A 23,520-nucleotide genomic window follows, 5' to 3' on the forward strand; every position below is an offset into this window, starting at 1 on the left:
TGACCTTATATATATAAACATTGCAATGTGAACTGCCTGCCTTTGGCTGCCACCCTCCTCCCCCTGAGCAGCAGTCAGGTGAGCAGAGTTGACAGAGCTGTTGTTGACCGTTAATCGGATTATACAGCTGAGAGGACACGACTTGGTCAGCTGTGAGGTAAAAGAAACGGACGAGGCTGTCCATTCTCATCTCTGCTAGCTCATTTTCTTTAAGTTAAAATGCCTCTTTTTATAAACCGTGACCAAATATTTGCGCATCAGGTTCACCTGCTGGAGCACAAACTGAGGGTAAATCATTTGACTCGCGGATGCTTTTAGTTAACTTTTAGATTACTTTTAGTTTATTAGAGATTGTTCAGAGAGTTGTATTTTCTCCATTGATGTTTTCCAAATAATTCTCCACTCAGGTATATGAGATGTAACCCAGACTGTTATGTTTCACTGTGTTTTCAGAGTAAAGAGGAGCGAATACTGGAACTGGAGACAGAGAATGCTATTCTTCATTTAAGGCTTGCCGAGGTAAGAAGATTTGTGCCATTCATGACTTACAGGCTTAAACACTGGACTGTGGGAATCCGTGTTTACTCTGTTGTGCTCTCTTATGGATGAGCATATTAGATTCTGTTATATTTATTCCTTAACCTTACTTAACCTTATACACTTACAGTTGCTCAAGGCAGCTTTTGTGTGAATGACTTTTTTAATATGAAGAGGTTGGATCACATTTCATTTGAAGATGTATCAGAGAGCACCACTCAATGTCTGATGATTATAGCTGATGGACAGTGAAGATCAGCTGAACCTGAATAGTCAAATAAACAACCTGTGCTATAAGAATAAAAACTGGCTGGATTTTTTTAGGAGACACGGGGAAAAAGGCAATGAGCAAGTTGGCAAGAAATGTCGCACAAAAAGAAAGAAGAAAATTAGAAAATTCTCCAAAAAAACAGGGAAATGTTGAATACAAATTATGTCTTTAAAAACATTTTACCGAAATAAATCATTAATTTTTTATTTAATTTTTAGATTTTTTTTGGTATGTTTTGGGGGGATTTTTGTTTTATTCTTGTATATTACTTTTTTTTTTTTTTTTTTTTAATTCTGGTGAATTATTACTTACTAAAGTTATTTTTGTAACTTTCTACTCATATGTTGCTATTTTTTGGGCCATCATTTTTTAATGGGTCATTGTCACCTGGGGCCAATGTTTGGCATTTTGAGATTATCTGTATCGGTGTTTTATTTTAATGATCACCGATAAAATTAAGTGCCAGCATGGGAGTAACTTTTACTTTGTAAAAACTCAGGGAGATATTTTTATTCATTCATTTTCTATTTAAATTTTCCCTTGACTTTATAAAATAAAAAATTAAAAAAGTTGCTGGGAACTTTCTGTATATGATGTTGAACATCTCAGTTTTGATTTAACATTTGCTAAGGACATTTAAACAAAGGGGTTTTTTTGGAGTTTGTTATATTCTAAATTCTAATTATTGACAGAATTTTTTTTTCAGTTTTATTGTAAATGCATATCAGTTTCAAATATCGGTTATTGGTTTCATTGACTATTAATAATTGGCATCTACCCTGAAAAACCATTATCAGTCGACCCCTGCTAAGAGAGACGGTTCCAGGGTCCTGATATTGTGCATCATTAATTTCACTGGTTATTCGTGTGTCTTTTCCGTTCAACCAAAAATGAATGTAGGTGAGCAGCCATACATTCACTTACAGGCTTAAGCTGATCATTATTGTAAATTCACTTCCTGAAGAAGTAATTAGTCCCTGATAATTCAAAACAGGATGCTACAAAACTGAATAACACAATTGCTAATAATTTAGTGTTGTCTGTTTCTGTATGGGTTTTGGAGTCCCCACTGTCTCTCAACATTTTGTGTGCTGTATGGCTCATTAGAGCATACTATCAACTGGGGAAATTTTGCTTTCTCCTACTGCTCAGTAATTGAACAAACAAACTTGCATATTATTATTAAAAAATCAGTTAAATTCAATTACGCATTACATCATATAAGTGGGGGGAAATCTTATTTTAGCTGCTAGTCAATTAGTAGCTGGTATTAAGAAATAATGAAGTGGTGCAGAATAAGTATGTTGATGTCACGTCCTTTACAGTGTCTTGGGAAAATCCGTCGGGACAATGAAGAGGAAACGAAGGCCCTGGATCATGAGCACCACAGGAGTGCACAGAAGATAACACGGTCCGCCCTCGCCAAACTGCTCTCTGAGGTCCAGGTACAAATGCATTGAAATGAGTGGGTTTTGTTGAGATGTTTCACTAAATAGCATTCAAAGTCAAGAGAGGCAAGTAGTATAGAAACTCAGAAAGACCCACACACAAAACACTGCAATTTTAATTTTTCCTCTCTCTGTGTTTGCGGCAGGCTGTAAAGCAGGATTTGAGTGAACTTTTTGCAGCGTATTTAAGTTTTTCCACTGAGCTCGAGCAGCAGAGCAAGCAGCTGCTGGAAAAACTAGCACAAGCCAGCTGTTCTCTAAATTGTCACCATGGAGACAAAGTTCAAAGTAAGTATGTGAGTGTGTGTCACCATAAGTTAACATAGATGCAACATCTTTGGCATCATCCTTAGTTAATGATTCTGAAAAAACTTCCTTGAGGCTGGGAGTTATGGGGACTATTTGTTGTCATCTTGCCAAGTGCTTGGATTTTGGAATTCCAAATTTGGGCGTCATGGTGGAGTCGGGGTGCAGTGAGCTGTGTTGAGCAGGCAGCTATCAGAAAAGCAGCATCTTAAGGCACTTACACTCTGTCCATAAAACTGATCTGCGGTAGTTAAAAATTTAAAAGTGCAAATCTTTGGATCAGAGCTTTAACCCTTCAGGACTGTTTGGTGCATTTGATGCCCTTTTTGTTCTTCATGTTTTTGATAATTTTGGCTGTGTTTATGCATATGGCATACATTTTGGCAAGATTGTATATTTTTGTTTAATCCTGGATTTTCCAGATCAGCTCAATATGTCTAAAATACACTGTGTTATCAATATTTTTACATTCATACTGTTAAGTGCAAATAATGTGTGACTGAAACCCGTTCAAACTGCGTTTTTTGTTCCCACAACCATCAACACATAAAAACAGGCATTGTGTTACTTTTCTGCAATACATTTAAAAGGGACACTGTGGCATTGCATAGGTTACTGTATTTCGTTTTGACCACACTTGACAGCTGGACTGGTCTGCAGAGTTCACCTGAAAGGATTATTGGGACTGATGCCACTAACAGCATTAAGGAGTCTAATAATTCAAATAATAATCAGCTAATACTATTTATATGTGTCTATATGCTCTAAATGCACATATTCTCCATGTAAGTTTTCATAGTAGTAGTTTGTTAAAGTTTAGTATGTGCTTTTGTCCTGTGGGCTGAACAGTGGCTGTTGCAACAAATTAACTTATTATCCTTAAAAGACTCTGCACCAGCATCTGCTCAGCTTTTGTATGCTGCTCAGTCGACTCAGATTCTACCAAGAACTGTAAACCACAGAGGAGGTTTCAAACTGTCAGATTTAATCGTAAAGTGTCTTTGAGGACATCATTTAAAAGAAAAAAATGTATCTCATCTTTCTGGTGTTACATCTTCTACCTGTCACTTCTATTAACTTGTCTGATCTGTTCACTCATTCATCGTCTCAGTGTCCCTCTGCATACTAAAGTGATTTACACGTTTTGTGCTGGCTGTATCTTGATTAGTATGCGTTGGCTGGTAATCCTCTCTCACAGTCCCTCCCCTCTCCTCTCTCACTCCGCCCCTCTCAGGTCGTCCAAGGTTGACTGTTTTGTTCTAATTCAGTCAGCTAGTCACCATGGCTCAGGTGACTGGTTAAAACTGACCCACCTGGGCACGTGTTGTACTTGCTGTTGCAATCTCTTCTGCACAAAATCACTTTTTGTAGCCTTTTATGGTCAATGTGAAAATATACCTACTTATCTTCACTATCTTCAAAATGTTGTCTTTCCTGTTAGTATCAACCTATCTGGGTTGTAATTTGAACCACTGTGACGTTTTTCTTAAATTGCATTTATGTTACATTTCGTTCATTACTTGCTCATAAATATTTGTTACATTGTAGGGCTGTTAATTGATTTTAACTTTATATTTCACACACAAGCTTTGGTGTAATGATGATTTATAGAGCTGTGCTGGTTGTGCTGTGGGTGAGTCAACCATCTGCCGGGCTATTAAAGTAAATATCTGTCCTAAATTTGATATAATATGCATCATTACAAATCCTTTGTCTGTTTGTCGTATTTTTTGAGGTAATATTAGTCGATAAACTGTTTTTATGCGTCCGTCCCATTTTTGTGAATGTTATATCTCGTGAAGGCCTTTGACGACTTTCATCAAATTTATTACAAATGTTCACTTGGACTCAACCATAAACTGAATACATTTTGGTCGTCAAAGGTCACTATGACACAAAACATTTTTTTGGCTATAACTCAAGAATGCATAGGCTAATTATGACAAAACTTCACACAAATGTCTAACAGGATAAAATAATGAATTGATAGCATTTTATATCCAAAAGGTCAAATGTCAACTTCACTGTGACATCATTGTGGTTTCTGGCCGTTATCCAACGCCACAACTCAGGAACAGAAGAGGAGACATTTGGTCAGATACTTAATTGTCATGGCTACAACTTTGCAGCTTTAGGTGGTTGTTTTTGTACGATGCAACACAGCTCTCTGTCAGTCCTCTGTATCAGTCTTCACTACACACATTACACAAGTATGCAAAGTCATGGTTGTAAACTGCAACTTGACTGTTTGGCAGAGGCATATAACCACAAGATGGTACTTCTAGTTTTATCTTATACCAGAGTTTGCTGGTAACATGCCAAAAAAATAAACCATCAATTAAATTTCAATTAATTAATAATTTACAGGCACACAGCAGCGAGTTAATGTTCTAAAGTCTTTAAAGTACAGAAATATTTTACAATGTAAACAGCCTGTGCCTTTTTGTTACTGTTATTTTTAATTTTTGAGAACAATTTATGTTGCAAGTAATCTTTAAACACAAAAGTCTTACTCTATTCTGTTCTATTTATGTTCGACCAAGACTATTCTTGAATGCCTCAGTCTGTCCTGCGTGAATGAGGGTGGTTGGTGCCAAGTGTGCACCAGGATTAAAGACTTGGCCTAAATTCAAAGATTTACACCAGAGAACAGATGCCTCTGGCTGTGGAGTTGATTTTTATAGACAGCCATTCATTCTCTTTACTGCTTTCTACTTACCTTGAGCCACATGCTTTATTACTGCACCACTCCAGATTCCCCCAAAACTCAGATGCAGTTGCACACAATATCTAATTTTATGGACAAAATTAATTATAACTGGGTTATTTTTTCCTTACCTGTAGTGGTATTTATTAGTCTAGATTGTTTTGGTGTGAGCTGCTGAGTGTTGGAGATACTGGCCGTCGTGGTGTCTACCTTCTCTCTAATATAATGAAACTAGATGGCACTTGGCTTGTAGTACCTAAACCAAAAAAATACCCAACAAAAACACACATCTGAGAAACTCAACAGCAACGTCTCGTTCCAGAAATCATGACCCGGAAACTCTTAATCCACAGATCTTGCTGTGAGCAGTTTCATGTAGGAACTATTGAACTTTTACCAAACTACTCCTGCCAACTGTATCACAACGCAAAAGGAACTGTGCCGGAGCAGCTGTGACTCAGAGCTACAGCAGGTCGTCGTCTAATCGGAAGGTCAGGGTTTCATTCCCCAGCTCCTCCAGGCAACATGTCAAAGTATCTTTTGGCAAGATACTGAACCCTAAATTGCTCCCGATGTTGCATCATTGGAGTGTGTGTGTGCGTGTGAATAGTTACTGAGTGGCAGGTGGTATCTTATACAATAGCCTCGGCCAACATTGTGTGTGAATGTGTGTGTGAATGGGTGAATGTGACATGTAGTGTGCAAGAGCTTGTAGTGGTCACAAGACTAGAAAAGTGCTATCCAAGTGCAGTGCACCACTGCTAGCTCACCTAGCACTACGCAGCTAACTAATCTTTACATCTCACTCTTGGCATGAGCCTCTCATGCGTAGATGCACGCTTCTTTCTGCACAGTGACAGTGACAGAAAATTAGAAAGAAGAAATTTAGAAAGAAAATAGTTCCTGAATGAAATTGCTCACATCAAGGTCTGTGGATTATCTTGAGTAACTAGGCCATCATTTCTGGAAAGAGACATTGCTGTTAAGTTTTCAAAGGTATTTTTTTGGCGATTTGAGCACCATAAGTCAAGTGCTATATAGTTCCAGAATATTTGTGAGAAGGCAGTCATCTCTACGGCCGATATCTTCAACACTTGAAAACTCACATCAGAACAATCTAAACTGATAAATAGTACGACAGGTAAGAGATAAAATATGTATTTTTGATTTGGGGGTTTATTATCCCTTTAACAAATCCCTTTCTGCTGTCTCTGCTCAGACTTGGAAGGAAGTGTTGCAGCTCTGGAGCGCTCTCTGGAGGAGGAGAGGGAGAAGTGCAAGGCAGAGAGGCAGAGGAGGAAAGAACTCCATAATGCACTTGTGGTGAGGATTGATGTTAAGTGTCAAAAGACATCATTAAGAGTAATACAGTAGCTTGTTAGTTTGACCTTCGACTGTCATTCTTTTTTTGCCGCAGGAATTAAGAGGCAACATCAGGGTTCACTGCAGGGTGCGACCAGTTCTACCTTTTGACCACGTCCAGTCCTCCACCTCTGGATCAAGGTGGGTCAACACACGATTCATAAGGACAACATGAAATACTGTGTGATTGCTGAGTTTTTTCTGTGCATAAAAAGCTAAAAAATAATCAAATTCTGTGTTTTTCTCTATCAGACCAGCATCGCCAGAAGAAGTGGTCTCCATCATAAGTGATGTGAGTTCCACAAACTATTAGAATTCATTTTATTTCATTGATTATTTCATCCAGTGTCCTTGTTTATGTTATTCCTTGTTTTTTTGAAGGATGCTGTGATGGTGAATTGCATAAAAACAGGGATGCCAGTGCAAAACAAGATGTTTGAATTTGAGAGGTAAAATCCAACACAATCCTAATGCAATGTGCATTTTTCCATTCAAGTATTGGTCAATAATAATAATCCTTTGTATCATACAGAGTGCATGGACCAGAGGATTCACAGGATGCAGTGTTCGATGAAGTCAAGCCGCTCCTCACATCTCTGCTGGACGGGTAAGTGTGAAAAAACATACTAAATATGGACTATGTCGTACAAAAGCATACATTCAAACTCTATACAGTAAACACTACCCTACGTAATTGAAGAATAAATAATGAAATACATGACAAACAGCATGGTATCCCTGCCCTGCAGCTATAACGTGTGTATCATGGCGTACGGGCAGACAGGCAGCGGAAAGACTTACACCATGATGGGATCCCAGCAGCTGGAGGAGCAGTCAACAACGCAGCAGGAGACACAGCAGGGTGTCATCCCCAAGGCTGCAGCTGAGCTATTTCGGTGAGAAAGAAACACATTTTTTATTCATTTGTTTTTCTGATGTTTACAGTGTGTAATGACTGCAAGAGGTAGGTGTGTTTTGTGTGAAAATAGCAGTAAATTTGACTAACTGTATTCTAATTCAAGCCTTAAATCCATCAGAGATTAAAAACATTTAGTCAATTAATTCATAATGTGCACTGAGAGTTAAAAGAGAATATAACTGGGCTGACCTTTTCTTTTCTTAATGTATCCGTGGTTGTGTGTCTGTTCCTGTGTTTGTGACCCAGACTGATCTCTGAGAAGCCTGCAGAGAGCCACACAGTCGAGGTCTCAGTGATGGAGGTCTACAACAACGAGGTGCTTGACCTTCTGGCCCGAGATGGCAACACCGCCAACCAGCGCCGGGATGTCATCACCACCTCCTCTGGTTCCAGCGAGGTCATCTCCCTCACACACAAGTGAGTACAGCTGCTGCTGAGGTCGCTGTGTGCACAAAGTTTTTGTACCTTTTTATGAAAGGTCTGGAAGATGACATTTTGCAGCTAGATGGCAGTATCTGCTGGCTGAAATAGCTTTGTGTCGTTTAAATAGCACTACAGGTAGGAGGAAAAATAAATATTTGGATTTTTCGAGTGAACTGTCCCTTTTATAAAGTTTATACAGCTAACATGTTCACAAAAAAAGCTCATTTACATATCCACCAAACATGGAGCAATATAAGTTAACATACAAAATTATCAAAAATATTGATTCTAGCAGCTCTTAAGAATAAAATCCCCTGTAATGGTGCATGTGTTTCATATGTTTTACAGGCCCGTCAGTAACGCCTCTGAGGTGATGCAGATCATCAGCAGCGTTTTAAAGCTCAGAGCTCACTGTCCCACCCTCATCCACACTGACTCCTCACGCTCTCACCTCATTGTCACCCTCACCATTTCCTCCAAGAGCCCCAATGCACTGGCTCTGGGTAAGATGCATTCATACACACACTCACAAACCTACACACTAACATCAAGGACACCTGTTGGTCGCACGCTCTGTGAAATTATGACTTTATTACTCTCTCATTCAGCCCGCAGGCTACAGAGTGCCAAGAAGAACATGCAGCGCTCCACCCAGAAGGAGTGGTGGAGTCCACGCTGTCGTCGTGCCAACCCTGCCGCCCGCCAATCATCCGACGATCATCTCTTTGCAAGCACAGCCTCCTCTCCCTGCCGCTCCCCCTCCCATTCTCCGTGTCCATCCCCGAGGCCGAGCATCTCACAGGCTCCACTCAGGACCAAGCTGCAGCTGGTGGACCTGGCAGGGAGCGAGTGTGCTGGTGAGAGGGGCTCACTGCTGAAGGATGCTCCTTGAGTTTGCAGATGTCTTGGGAACATTGTTGCCTCTGCATTTTAAAATGCACCAGCCAATATTTTAACCAGAAAATTAACTCCTCTTAGCAAAATGGTGTTTCAGACATATGCCTAATTAAGATGTTCTAGAATAACTGCAGCTAAAAATTAATTTCAAATGTCAAGTTGTGGACATGTCTTTGCTTTGATGCCTTAATTCTTAAGAGAAAAGCTGACTCTTAAATAGTTACAAGTTGGACTCACAAAAAAATTACATCTTCCCCCTTTCTCTCATTCCTTTTGTAGGATGTTGATCATTGTTACTACCATATTTTAAAACTTTTATTTATACGAGAAAAAGGTAATTAAACCCAGTACAACCGACGCCTGTTTACTGAGTAGATCAATCATTTTAGGACATATAAATATGTCTATTTGTATGTGTGTGCAAGGTATGTCTGGAGTTTCGGGTGCAGCTTTGTGGGAGATGTCCTGTATAAACCGCAGTCTCTCCGCTCTGTCTGATGTCCTGGGTGCTCTGGCTGAGCAGAGACCACACGTCCCGTACAGGAACAGTAAACTCACTCATCTGCTACAGGATGCCATAGGTTAGACACAAACACACACACACACACACACACACACACACACACTCTTTCGCTCTTTTTTATGACCTTTGACCCATGCCACCAGTGTCTGCTTTTTCTTGGAAAGATTCATTCAACCTCATAATGTCCTCATCTAGCTGAGAAATTCCTCGTACCAACCCTTACTCTAACATGCACACACGAGGATATCAAAACATAGAGTCACTCAAAATACTCAGTAAAAATGTGCTGGTAAATATATTTCTTCCCACAAAAATGTTATTAATCTAAATTTTCCATTATTGTTTATCAACTCCTCATGTTCTTCTCCATCTTCTCCGACAGGTGGCGATGCCAAGCTGCTGGTGATGCTGTGCGTCTCTCCTACGCAGCACTTCATTACTGAGTCTCTGCAGTCTCTGGGCTTTGGCATGCGGGCGCGTCAGGTCCAGAAGGAGCTACCGCGAAGAAAGAATAACACCCTTAAAGTTAAGTGACAAGACACAGAAAGAGACTCCATCCTTATGCAGATGCTGTGGCAACATCCATAGATCCTTCTATCAGTCATGCCAGCAGAACGGATTTGAGGGTGTAAGATACATACCTCCAAATGTATTATTATTCTCTTACTCTTAGTAGCTCCTGGGGAATAGGTTTGTGTTTCCAGAATAGTTTATATATATTTTAAACAGATATTGATAGCATTAATTTTATTACAGGGCTGATTGAAGCTGCAAAGACTTGCTTGATGGTTGAATGTAAAACAGATTATTAATATGAAAAAACCCTGGCAATCACCTGAAATAACAATGAAATTCTTGAAAGGCTGGATTATGAATGATAACTCAGTTTAGTATAAAATCACTAATTTTAAATTTATTTCCACTTTCGTTAAACACTTATTGTGTTTAAGTGGCTAATGGTCCAATATTGAGCGAGAGCACTGCAACCACCAGCTACAATAGATGCTGCAATGTAACCACTTGGGGAATTTGTGCACCATTAATTTATGTCCACTAAAGTGCTTGTTTATGACACTAACAGGCTCATATTTTTATTGCAAGTGTCTGACATTATGGAAAGGATTGCTAGTGTTAAAAGGTCAGATCATTTTGTTTAGAAACCAGAAACAGCCCCTAAATCCCTATCACCATACCAACAAAACTCCATCTAAATAAACGTTCATTTTAGAGTGCACTGGACAAGCATATTTTCACATCTAAGTGGGTGAATCAAGGGTTTATTTCAAACAAACCAGAGTTGGTGACTGTTGTAACAGTGAAAAGACAAACAAAGATGACTTATGTGCGTTTTATTTAGTATCTGTTGACCTGAAATGAAGTTTGTTTTACAAGGATAAAAATACTTTTTATTTATCTGGAGTCTAGTGGGTTTGATGATAACAATTTTGTGGCTGTTTCTAGGAAACAAAAATGATCTTACTCTTTATCAAAATAGTCTGTCTTTGCAGGGATCCTTTCTATAATGTCGTCAGATCTGAGCATGTCAGTGGCCAAAAAGAGCACGTTTAAATTGATGAAACCCCTTCATGTTACATTGCAGTCTGTTTCGCTGCTGTAAGCTGCAGCCATGTCTCTCAAAACTGACCCAGTTTCAAACAATTTTGTTCCCCTTAGTCACATAGACACAAAAACATTGGGAAATAGTGTCCAGGTTAAAAATACGGAAGTTGTCCTTTAAGCTGTAGATCACGTTAATAGTCAACAGTACTGCGAATGCAAAAGCTTCTGCTGTAAATACATTTCAGTACTTGCTGCTCATGCCTTCTCTTTTTTAGTGTTTTGGGTGCAGTTATGTTTACACAATATTTATGCACATTTTGATGTATTCTGTATCTGTAACCGTCACCTTTTTTGGGTTACACATTATACATTTTTCAAACGCCTTGTTAAAATAGTCTCAGTAGAAAACTAAGACGATATTACTTCAAAATAAACCGATAATATGCAGATGTGTATATTTTTGTGTCAGTTCAAGACAAAATGTCATGGAAAACATACTGTCATTGGGTATTGAATATATTGTGCAGTCAAACTCTAAAAATAAATATTTCATGTTTAGGTTTATTGCTCACAACAGGCTTTCTATGCAAACTTCTTACACTGTGGGGGATTGTTCCAATAATCTGTCTGCCGCTGTGTAGATGACAGCAGAAAGGAACACATAGATTCACTTGGTATTATTTTTAGTTTTTGTTGTACAGCAAATCACAGGCAGGTGGAGGATTCTGCATGAAGACAATTTAAGTGAGAAGCTATAAAAAATGATTGTCTAATGTGGCAAAACTCATCAGCATGATGCTAAAGAACACCAGCTGATGATTTTTCACAGAAGCCATTTCAGGTCTTTTGACTACAGTTTAATGTTGGGAGACAACAAATCAGGCAATTTCCTCTAAGGTGAAACATTTCAACATTTTCCAAGCATGAATAGAATAACACACGGTATCTGGTAATTAAATCTCCTTCTGCTCCTCTCAGACACACACACTCACTTTTAATAAGCCTCCTCCTACCAGCATGCTGCAAACTGCGATGAGAGCTCTGCACAATGTATTGAAGTTATAATCCACGCGGTCCCAAAGCTGACATGTTTTTGAGACACAGATGTCATGTGCCGCCCTGACATGAAAGCTCAAATGCCCAAAGCGTCTTTGAAACTGCAGGCTTAGAGGATCAAGAGTGACAGGACAAAAAATAAGATTATAACGAGAGTGACAAGATGATAAACATGAAAACTCCAGGAGCATCCTTGGTTTAGAGAGAGACGACCGAGAAGAAAAGAGACAGAAGAGAGGACGAGGAGAGGTGGAGAGAAACTGGTAAAAGATGAGTGAAGACGTTAAAGTGAGAATGAGACGGAACAGAAAGGGAACAGAAGGGGGTGAGAGTGAAAGTGTGACAGCACATGTGACTCTGAACTTTATTTTAACCTTCAACTTTTATCCGACAAACAGAATCTGTGATGTCTGTCGGGATGGTTCTCCTCCAAAGTCCAGACGTGGATTATTTTGGGAAAACTGCTCAGATAAACTCCAGAGCCCTGCTCTTCATATGTGGATAAGTGAGGTAGCTTGATGTAATTTAATGATTTTACATTTTTAGTTCTTCAAAGCTGACTTCAAACTGTTTCAGGGCAGTTCATTATGGTGGATCATGACCAAGACATTTCAAAACAAACCTCCTGATATGAACTCATTTTCAGACGCAAATGAATTCTTTTCTTTTAAAGTATGTCGAGAAACTGTCTGTGTCTCACCTCACTGAATTGGTTGTCTCTATAGAATTGCTTGTGATTGCAGCTTTGGGTAGTACTCTAGCCAAAGACAAATTCCCTTTAAGAGACAGTAAAGTTTACAGTGATCTTGAAATGACAGGTGACAAAGTACACAATAAAATAAAAAAAAAGAACTAATCCAAATGTAATTTGAGAAGACAAAAGAAAAGTTAAGTCAAAAACAATTTGCTAAGACATCAGCAAAAAACATGCCTTAAGTTCTTCAGGCTAACCTGAACTCTAATTATCCTCTAAAATCTCATCCACTAACTTGATTCTTGTACATTCTAGTTATTCTAAATAAAGTCTAAATAAAAGTGAGCTTTTAATTTGAAATAAAGCTAACCTGAGCCGACAGCTGAGGCCATGATCAGCTCTCATAGGACTGACTTAGCGCTGGTGCACAGTATTACTTAAAGGGATTGCTTGGGATTTTTTAAGTGGGGCTGTATGAGGTACTTACCAACAGTCAGTGTATTACACACAGTCGATAGCAGTTGGAACTCACCTAATTTGCAGAAACAGACCAGACTTGCACCCCAAAACTCAGCATAAGCCCCTTAGCCACTTAAAAAAGCTCTAACAAAAAAATCAACAGTAGCGCAGCACACTTACACCGTTATATACCGAATACCATTGGGAAAACTCAGGAAGATATTATTGTTTGCAGTATTACATATCGCCCAAGCTTCACAGATATCTGAATGTCGTATCGAGCTCCTTTAAAGATTCTGACCAAGATGAAACCTGCCAGACTTTCTCATAAAGAAGATGAAACTTTGACAAAATGTGCAGCAATCAATCTTGATTTTATACAAATTTATACGGAATCTAACAGATCTAGATTTGTTTAATTGTTTCAGTCCAACTGCATAAATAGATAGACGGATGTCTTATCTAACATTTTTGTGTTTACACTAAAAATCTTCATTAAAATGGCATTGAGTACTTTTTTCATCAGTTCAGTTATGCACATATGGACGGCAGGGCTCAGCTGAGGAGATGTGACAAACTGAGCTCAACTACAACAAACCCATAACATTTAGGGCTGAAACATAACATTAGATTTTTATTAATTCAAGCAAACTGTTACAGTCAACAGTTACATAAGTTACATGGTATACAGTATTGATCTAATCTTTTTCTTTTTTTTATACCAGGGTTTCTGTCCCCCCGTCCCTTTTCCCCCCCAAACATAGAAACAGCAAATCCATACAAGCGCAGGCAAGTAAGTAGTAACAGCACAATACATTCATCAACTCAACGATACGTTTTGTACGAACAATAAGGCAAGTAGAAGAAAGAACGAACGAACAAACGGAAAAGGATGGCAGACATTTTCTCTGAAATGAGCCAAAACAAGGCATCCTTCTCTTTCAGGCCTGAGGCAGTATCACATAAAATGTATTCTTTTGAATGACGTTTGCTGCTGTAGAACCAAACGAGGTAAGGCGTCTCGTTAGCGGGCAGGTACACAGTAAAGGGGGATCTGAGGGAAGAGCTGCCTTCAGTGGTGTTGCGTGGTTTGTACCTGGTGTCGGTCAGACTCTCATCATCACCACGAGTACCTCCTCAAAATTCAAAGTTTTTCTCGGCACACTGAATATGCATCAGGGACAATGAGAGAGGCAGGAAATCTGATGTACATCTACAACATCTCATCGCTTCCAGTGTCCATTTCTATGGCAAAGAGATAAAGGATGGGCGCTCACTAAAAACCAGCGGCTCAGAGTTTATCTTTGACATTAATTTCAACATGAGCATAGATGGCTCCACAGAGCCTGGACAGACAAAAAGCTCAATCTCTTGGCAGACATTTCCCTGGGGTCAGAGTTAGATGTAAGTGGATGGATATGCAGACGCGTGGCCAAAGCAGCCATATGTTTCCCCTTCTTCATTTTCAACCATACAGCAATCATCACATCACATACCAACACAATCTTCTGCTTGTTCTAAGTGGTAAAGTCAGTCCTGATGACGAGAGAAAACAAAAAGACTGGTGTCCAAACTGAGCGACTTGTTCAAAGTCAGTATTGGCAACTACTGACCGGTTAAAACTGCAAATGTTTCAGCAGAAAAAAGTAAGTAAAAGACGATAAAATAAAACAGCATTCATTCAATGCCATGTTAAGCCACCAGGTGGCGAAACAGTGCTGGAGAAAACAAAAGATAAATGCAACATGCCTTCATTTTTTCCTTTTCTGTTTTCTTTTTTTGTTTTGTTTTGTTTTTACATCGACGTACAGATAGGAAACAAAAACAAGTGGTTCTTCAAAAAAAGTTATTTTCATGTATAACAATAGTAAACAATGGGGGGATTTCAGCACAAGAAATCCAGAAGAAACAAGGTCGCGCGGTAGTGCAGAAAAAGAATGAATGCAAAAACTTTTCTTGGAACACTAGAGAGACAGACGAGGGCGACGTGGAGATTCTCTGCCCTGAACACAAACCACAACGAGACAGAGATAAAAAAGCTGGACAGAGGAAAAGGTGAGCAACAACGTTGTTTTGCTTCTTTCCAGAGTAGAAAGGGCTCTGATGGCGAGGTGTGAAGTGCAGGGTTCGAGGGGGGCACCTGAACACATTTGTCCTCTGCCTGATCGCCATCACTCCATCCAGTCTCCTTCGTCAAACTCGGACTCGTCCTCGGAGTCAGAGTACTCCACAGCGATGCGGCGTGACAGGATGGTGGCCACGTCATTGCCGACGCGCTCGTGCTTAGCCTCTTGCTCTCGCTGCTCCTCCACTTTCCGCAGCTGTATGCCTGGAAGACGCAGAAACAGGAGGAGAGAAACATTAGTTCATCATGTCATGTGAGGTTTTCAAACTGCTTATTTTGTCTGAGCAGCAGATGCAAAGATGTGCATTATACAATGAAATTAGCAAATATTCAAATTTAACAAGCTGGAGCAAGTGAATTTTTGGCATCATTCCTTAAAATCCACTTTTATTTTCTGATAATCCAGTGTTTTTTCAGATTATCAGTTCATTAACCAAATGAGTTATTGACACATTTCCAGCATTTATTTTATAGATCACATGTATTTCTTAAAGGAATACGTCCCCACCAAATGATCACTTGTATATCAACTACGAGTTACGTTGAATTTGTTACGAAAACCTGACTTTTTCTTGCATGCCTCCACGTTTAACGAAGAATCCAAAAACTGAGACAATTTTCTGATTTGAGGTAAAAGAGGAACATGTTTAACAACTGATACTATATTAAAGCATCTGTTTACAAACTCTCACAGAACTCATGCAGTATAATCCAAGTCTGACTTTTCCAGTCCAGTGCTCAGTACTTCCCAAACAGACAGCTCTTACCAATGGGGAACTGAACAGCGAGTGAAATTTATCCATGCTCTCTTCAAAGCCAGACTTCATTGACAAAAACGGCAATTCCGCCTCACTCAACACAGGAGCTGCTGGTCTACCACCTCGAATGTATTCAGAAGGAGCGCTGCAGGAGAAGTTTTCAAACATTTCTGGTAAAACAAGACCCACCTTTTCGGATAGCTTCCAACAGGACACTGCGTGCATCGCTGATGGGTGGCAGATTGGCTGGATGGTGCCTCTTGCTCCCCACATCGTGGAGGGTGTGGGGCGGCGGGGAGGCCATGGCTCCTGCTGAGGGGAAAGCCGGCACAGGTGGCGGGCCTGATAGACAGGGCGAGGAGCTCCGCGCTCCGGGGAGGGGCAGAGGAGGTGGTGGCGGGGGAGGAGGCAGGATGCTGCCGTCCGACTGGGTCCCAGAGCCTGTGGGCTGGCCCCTGTCCAGGACCTGCTGGAGACGGGCAGGGGAGGAGTGGAGAGGAGGTGCCACGGGTGGAGGGGCCGGGTGCAGAACGCCCGGAGCGATCTGGAGAGGAGCAGGGGGAGGCGGGATGGCTGGGGCCTGCTGCTGGACTGGTAGAGGAGGGATGGGAGGAGGAGGGGTGCCCCGCAGGCCTGTGGAGGGTAACGGGGGAGGTGGTGGGGGAAGAGGGGGAGGCGGTGGAGGAGGAGTGTTGGAGTTGAGGCCTGCTGTCCGTGCTGGAGACTGAGGTCTGCTGTCGGAGAAACCCGAACTGGAACTGGAAGGAAGAGGAGAGAAAAAGAAGGAAAAGGGGATCAGAGTGCTGAAAAGTGAGACAAAAAATTCAAAGGTCTGTTTAGGGGAATTTTATTGTGTTTAGCAGTGAGGGTTGCAGATTGCAACCAGATTGGATTATGTCAAAACCCTTTCAAAATGACTCATTTAACTATCAGGATCTGGTCCGTTTTGTTTAACAACATTTAGAAAGTAAGGAAGAACAGCACACTAGTAACACACAAGTAAGAGGAGCACTAAACCGGAAGTAGAAGGCTCACCCGGCTTAAGTCTCTCTGATCATCTGGGAAATTTCTTTCGGTGAAGATAGAGCTTTTTTGGCTTCATGCGCCACGAAGCAGCTATCATTGCAATAAACAGGGTACTGCCTATCCAGGTCTTTTTATACATCCATGGCAGACTTGGATCTGGTACCTATGGTACCTTTCACACCAGGAGCACATTTCTCTTCACTGGTCAGCAGCTTTTCTCCTTCTCTGCTTCTTTCTAATCACATGGAAAGCTCTCTCCATGTCTCTCCATCCCTACTTGTTTGTTTGTGTGTGTCTGTGAGTGTGTGTGTGTGAGCATTTCTGTGGGCCTGTCTGTCTTTAGACACAACTGACAAGCATCATGGAAGCACTGGATTCATATTTTATCATTCATTTTGTTCATAATAGAGTATTTAGTGTGTTTTCCTGCCAGATTTGCTTTCAGCTCATGGAAAAAATAGACCAGACACTGACAGTATGGCTGCAGATTGTCAGCTTGCTGCAGAGACTACGCATCCAGTGTAAACGTCTGACTGCTCAACACGGGCACCGAAAGCAAGTTGCCAGTGCTCCATGGAAAGTCAACGCGCCATTCCAAATCCAGTGTGAAGCCAGTGTAAGTCTGGTAAAAAAACCCCACAACAATTCTTATTTTCAGGGAAACAACATAAAACAGTGCATCTGCTGCTGCACACCTTAGAGTCCATGTTTACAAAGACAGACACTGGTGTGAGTAATTCTACATACAGTGGCTTTCTGAAATTGCAGTGTTGTCAGGGAGGTTTGAATTGGAGATGTGGGGGGTCCTTAACTCTGCTTGCCAAAGAATTTCTAGGAGCGCATCTAGGCATGACTGTACCATGTACACTGAAGACTAAATGTTATCAGTATTGGCCATTAGCTGCTGCTGAAGCTGCGTGGGTGGATCATGCTACTATAGGACATGACAACACAAAGACTGAGCCACAATCACTTTTCTTCCTATGGAGAAAATTGCTGCAGACAAAAATCACAACAGGATAGAGAAGGGGGAGGAAAATAATGTGTTACATTTCCTCCAAGTGCTGCATTAAATGTGGGGAGGGGGTAAACGGAGAAGACTGGATACAGACGAGGATAATAGCAACTTAAAAGAGGAAGAAAGAGCACAACACCAGAACCAAAGGTCAGAAAAAGACTGAAAAGTAATAAAAACAGACGAAGATTAGGATGGAAAGAGCAAAAGGCAAAGATAGCTGCAAGGACTTCTGAAAAAAAATAAAAAATAAAAAATAAAAAATCAATCAACTATTTCTCTGGTGCTGCAGCCACAACCTTAATCATTCCCTCTGATCTCTCCATCCCTTCAAACTGTGACATATGCGGCAAAAGTGCGCAGCAGAAAAACAACCTGTAATGCACTCAGTGGCCTTAACACTATTGATCCTGCCCTTCTCTGAGCATTTTCCCTTTTTCTTCAGCTTTGGACCACAAAATCTCCATCTATGCGTCCATCGCTGTGTTTTTCTGTTCAGCTCTAACAGGGCGAAAAATCCTTGTCCTCTTGAACAGAATAAAAAAGTAATGAAACGCCACTCACTAGACCAACTGATCCATAGGAGAAAAAACAAACAAACCACAGAGACGGGGATGGGATTGCAATTTTCTGTGTGTGCTTTGGAATCCGACACAAGGTGAAAATACAAATGATTTTTCGCACTTAAATCTGCTTGGCTGAGATGAGCAGGATTAACTTTTTTTCACACAGGAAAGTCACTTCCAGGCGAGAAAATGTGTGTGAGCGCTTAATACTGTTTGTAATTGCAATGCAAAGCCCTAAAGTACTACTAAAGGGACATAAAACTGATGCAATGTCTTTTCTGCTGTCCCACCTGATCACAGAGGGTGGCTTGATCTCTCCCAGTGGGTGCATGAGAGGTGGAGGCGGTGGAGGGTCGTGGGGCCGTGAATACATTCTGTCTCCGGTGCGGTTCAGCAACTCGTTCATCTGGCTGTAGGGCAGCGCCGCCAGCGAGAAGGGCCCATCCAAATGTTCCATGTACAAGGGAGCCCTGAGCAGAGAGATATGTTGTCCTTAACTCACAGTTTGTTTGGTGTCTCTTTGAACTTCCCTCACTCACAAATGAATATTTTCTTCTGTCAGAACTTCGATGTAGTGAACTATACTTGTGGTTGGACCTTAAAAATGTTTTCCTCTTTCGTATTCTGTATATCACTGATTGCCAGCTCAGGGGTCCTGACCCCCACTAGGGGTCGCCAAAGCTTCACAGGGGTATAAGAAACTTTTTTTAAATGATACAGCAAGCCTTTATCTCAGCATGTCATTCATACATGTGAGAAAAACTATATAAAACTGTTATTTTTAAAGTTTAGATTATTTAAGATTTGAACTCTTTATAAAAAAAATATTGCAGGATGAGGGCACGGTGAAGACCTGAATACAAGATTTGTTCACAGAGCCTGCCTAACAGTCTTGAGAAAGTACTTCATAACTTTGAAGCACATTAAACAAAAGCTGAAGCTGCGCTGCCTATTTTCTTGTGCGTATAATTATGTGTATTTAAAAACCCAGCAGCAGAAGATTTGAGAGCTTATAAAGAAATACAGAATGACAGAGTCTGCAATTTAAAGCTTAAAAACAGTAAAAGAACCTTAAAGTCTATTCAAAAAGGTACTGATTTAGTAGAACACAATTACAGATCATCTTCCTGTCTCTTGGTCCACTTTTATTTATTTTTATTTATCAGAAAAAAATGCAAACTTGCCTCAGCTACAAAAGTGAATCAGACAATGCTACTTCAGTACTGCTGGGCTGTTTTCATGGTCAGACACTGTGGCTATTTGGTCATAACATCAAGTATAATGCACTCAGTCATCTATAGGCTGACACTGCGGTCTGCTTTCTCGTTAAATTCATGAGCTGCGAAATTACAAAAAAAACCCCACCAATTTGCCTGAAATATTTTCTTATTAATCACGCTGACTGGCAGGGAAATCATTGAATACGAGTAGCATTGGAGCTTTGAGGCACAATAAACGCAACCACAGCTGTGAGGAACCTTAATTGTTGCTGTCTAAGCTCAAGTATAAATTGCAAGAACTTGCTCTCTGTAGAGTGGGCACAATTTATATGTGATTACGCCCCGCTGACAAATAAGTGTTTTTCAATCAGTATTTTTGATGCTTGTTGATATTTTAAAACTGAAGTTATACCTGCTGTTTCCATTGTTCCCATGAGTGCAGGGGTGGAAGTAATTTACATTTACTTTCATTACTATATAAAAGTTGTTTCTTGTAGTCTTGTACATTAAAAAATATGTATTTCCAATTTCACTTAAGTAGCCTACTTTTTATCACAAGAAGGATATGGCTCTGGAGAAGGGCTCGGTATTTATAAGTATTGTATCTCAAATGAGGCTATACAACTCAAAATGTTAAGTAGAATATACCCGCCAGAATATACGCTAATTGCCATATTGCTAACTTAAAACTTCCTGTTCCTTTTGTAAACAAAGTGCTGAAATGATTTACATTCTATTTTTGAATATGTAATATCAAAAGGATTTTGGACAGATACAGAAATGCACATCTTAAAGAAAACCTCTATTTCAGATTTTTGCCTCTGAATCTTCTGACTGAAATATACTTCTTAAAAGAATCTGTCTGCTGTACCCCTGCTTATTATTATCATTATTATTATTACTATTCCTACAACAGCTATTATTACTACTACAACTATTACTTATTTATTTGTAAAAATCTATTGTAATTGTATTTTCATCTATTTGTCTGTTGTTTTTTTCTTTTCATACAAGCTTTTATCATTCATACATGCTGTCTTTGACATAAGCTATATGTAAATAAATATGCTACATACTCAAATAAATAAATAATCACTTCTGGGTAAATGATCGTCAGCTTTTCTCTTTGTATTTTTTTTTTGTTTAATTATATTTTATTGCGGAGATAAGCCACATCGGCAAACGTGTTCATTTCTGTTGTCATTTTCAGCCACTAACTATCTAATATAAAGATATCCTACCGTTTTTTTCAACGGGGTTTGGTGGCTTTGAGACAACAGCTTTAATTCCCTGTCCGTAAAAAGGATGTCTAACGGCAAGGTTAAGTGATGAAAATATTCTAAATATAGTGTACATTTAAACTGATTTATTTTTTTTTTAGTCCTCCCTTTTTTAGGTGGCTAAAAACTAACCACTTCAGGTAAAGTTTGCTTATTTTATGTACGGAAGTTGTTCCTCAGTCTATTATCCGCGTCAGTTACAGCGTAAAAACAAATGAAAGTGTCATGATAAACTGTGTGAGAAAGTAACACAAATAAAGATCAGCAGAGAGGAGGCGTGTTTGCGGCCGCACGAGGACAGAGCAGGTGAACCCGTCAGCTGGCACTCCGGAAATGATACGTCATACATGTTTGCGGTAGGAAACGGGGCGCGATAGTAGGTAGTGCAAAAAACAACAACAATGCAATCAGTTTAAAGCTCACATGAGATGTCATTATAATTAGCACTGTTGCACCTCAGCACAGCAAAGAACAAAGTTGCATATATGTTGATGAAGGCAGCACCTGGCAGGTAGATGAGTTTCACACTCACAGCGTTTGTCAGCTGTTCAGATGAGGCACGCGGGGTCTGGCTAGCATGCCAAGTGCTAAAATACTCATGCATCTACTTCTGCCTTCCCTGAGGAACTTCTACCTTTAAAAAGGTGTGTGAGGCCTTTTTTTAATCCCTGAAGTGACTGCAGAGCCTCATTCAGCTCAAAACTTTAAGGAGCACAGTGGGAGCAGAGAACTGAGTGGATGGTTATACTGGGACAGAAAGGCCATGTTGACTGGTTCATACTGTGCTTTGGGAATGAACCAGCAGAGGAGTTAAACCTGGAGCAGATCCAAGATTCACAGGATGCCTTCACACAGGTGAGTACAACATTCATTTAGCTCACTTGCCAGATGAGAATGTCAAAAAACTTTTCCCAGCAATATAGGATTGCATTTGTGCTTCTGCAGTTTATACAAACTGTGCAGTTTCTCTTTTACTGATATTTGTGTTTGTGTGACATTGCACTGGTGATGCTTGATTCTACTGATTGAGGCTATTCAATGGTTGTATCTTAATATTGCTTAGTACACCCGCTGTGGTGTCCATGGCTCTTGTTATTTGTTGTTGCTCATTATGTTTTAATTGTCTGAGTTTTGTTTCTTTTCTATATTTATAATTGATAACCAGCTGTATGCTGGTGCTGGTGCTGACATTGTGCTGTCTATAGAAATGTTTTTTTTTCCTCTTGTTTTGGACATAAGGACTCTTGTTGCTGGTGTTGTTCCACTTGTGTATAACACATTTCATGCAATTTATTTTGTATTGTACACATTTTCTTTAATTTACAATTGTATCATATATCATTTTACCACTCCCACATACTTTTTACTTTTACCTCAGTACATTTTTAGAACTTTCACTTGAGTAAAATGCCTTTTAATTATCAGTATTTTTACTTGAGTACAATATTCTAGTGATTTTTTCCACCTCTGCCAGGATGTATGTACACATTATTCCCATCATTTCACACATAAAACCTGCTCTCCTAGATTTGGAAATTGTAGTGGCATGCCTACATAACAGACGTAGCATAATACACATATTTTCATATTTCTGAAACTTTATGTACTAGCTTTATAGAGTCTAAGGTAGCATATTGCACTTTTTATACTTTTTACACACTTAATAGACTGCACATTCTTATTTTCTTTCTTTTTTTCTTTTTTTACACACTTACATACCAGTGTTAAACATTTTTATATTGTGTACTTCTTAATTCCACTTTCTCATAATTCTCTGTGGTTTACATTTTGGCAACTGAAATTAATCACAAGTTTTTCTGATTCTGATAAGTTTAGACAGAAATGTTTGTCTCTGAGAATTTTGGCCTACCTCCAAGTAGTTTCCAATTCTGCAAAGCCACCGTCACATACCTGTTGTCGTGGTAACCTGCAGATCCGTTGGCCTCTCTGTGTTTGTCGTCGGGGATGTCCTGGGCGAGCTCTGCGCCCAGTGCCAGCTTCTGCCACTCCTTTTTACGGTCGTGTGGCGCCCGGGGTATCTTCTCCGGCTCCTGTGGACGGTCTATCGCCTTCAGCTTTGGGAGGGAGGGTGATGGGGAGGAGGGGAGGCAGTATGGTGATGACGATGATGATGGTGTGGGAAGAAACGGTTAGAGGGAAGAAGGGGGTGTTGGAGATGGCGGAGATGGTGTGTGGATGGAGGAAAGGAGGCGAGAGGGAGAGAGAGAGAGAGAGAGAACATAACAGATTAGCTGTGAAATTAATTGAGTTTGTCATCTTATAAGGTGAAATACACAGTAACTGCGCGTTAAACACTATAACAACAGGCAAAGGTGACAGATTTATAAATAAGAAGAGAAACTTGAGT

At 40.0% G+C, this 23,520-nt stretch overlaps 2 protein-coding genes across 5 annotated transcripts in view; one reads left to right on the forward strand and one right to left on the reverse strand.

Moving 5' to 3' along the window:
- Positions 1–219: 219 nt before the first annotated feature.
- On the forward strand, positions 220–10,627 carry kif25 (kinesin family member 25). The gene is made up of 15 exons (XM_042503927.1): positions 220–288; positions 454–519; positions 2,134–2,253; positions 2,403–2,544; positions 6,489–6,592; positions 6,687–6,772; positions 6,884–6,923; positions 7,013–7,080; positions 7,164–7,238; positions 7,381–7,527; positions 7,797–7,967; positions 8,322–8,476; positions 8,582–8,830; positions 9,296–9,451; positions 9,776–10,627. Exons 1-15 carry the CDS (start codon positions 220–222, stop codon positions 9,925–9,927), a joined length of 1,800 nt encoding a protein of 599 aa, XP_042359861.1. The 3' UTR covers positions 9,928–10,627.
- Positions 10,628–13,780: 3,153 nt separating this feature from the next.
- Positions 13,781–23,520, reverse strand: part of wasf1 (WASP family member 1) — an 84,916-nt gene continuing 75,176 nt past the window's right edge. For 3 of the 4 annotated variants that reach the window (XM_042503790.1, XM_042503792.1, XM_042503791.1), the window contains 4 exons: positions 23,064–23,227; positions 18,943–19,122; positions 16,235–16,803; positions 13,781–15,491 (listed from right to left, as the gene is read on the reverse strand). In XM_042503790.1, the coding sequence (XP_042359724.1) occupies positions 15,334–15,491; positions 16,235–16,803; positions 18,943–19,122; positions 23,064–23,227 (1,071 nt within the window). In that variant the 3' untranslated portion in view covers positions 13,781–15,333. The remainder of the gene's footprint in view (positions 15,492–16,234; positions 16,804–18,942; positions 19,123–23,063; positions 23,228–23,520) is intronic. The other variant, XM_042503793.1, reaches the window with a different exon arrangement.

Source organism: Plectropomus leopardus, chromosome 16, assembly GCF_008729295.1.
Source record: "Plectropomus leopardus isolate mb chromosome 16, YSFRI_Pleo_2.0, whole genome shotgun sequence".
Classification (NCBI taxonomy): Eukaryota; Metazoa; Chordata; class Actinopteri; order Perciformes; family Serranidae; genus Plectropomus; species Plectropomus leopardus.

Bases quoted from the DNA above. Each gene is read 5' to 3' on its own strand.
- kif25 (XM_042503927.1), top strand. From the start codon at position 220: ATGCCTCTTTTTATAAACCGTGACCAAATATTTGCGCATCAGGTTCAC. The intron at 8,831-9,295 runs GTGAGAGGGGCT...TGTGTGTGCAAG, and splicing joins GGCAGGGAGCGAGTGTGCTG to GTATGTCTGGAGTTTCGGGT. The intron at 9,452-9,775 runs GTTAGACACAAA...CTTCTCCGACAG, and splicing joins TCTGCTACAGGATGCCATAG to GTGGCGATGCCAAGCTGCTG.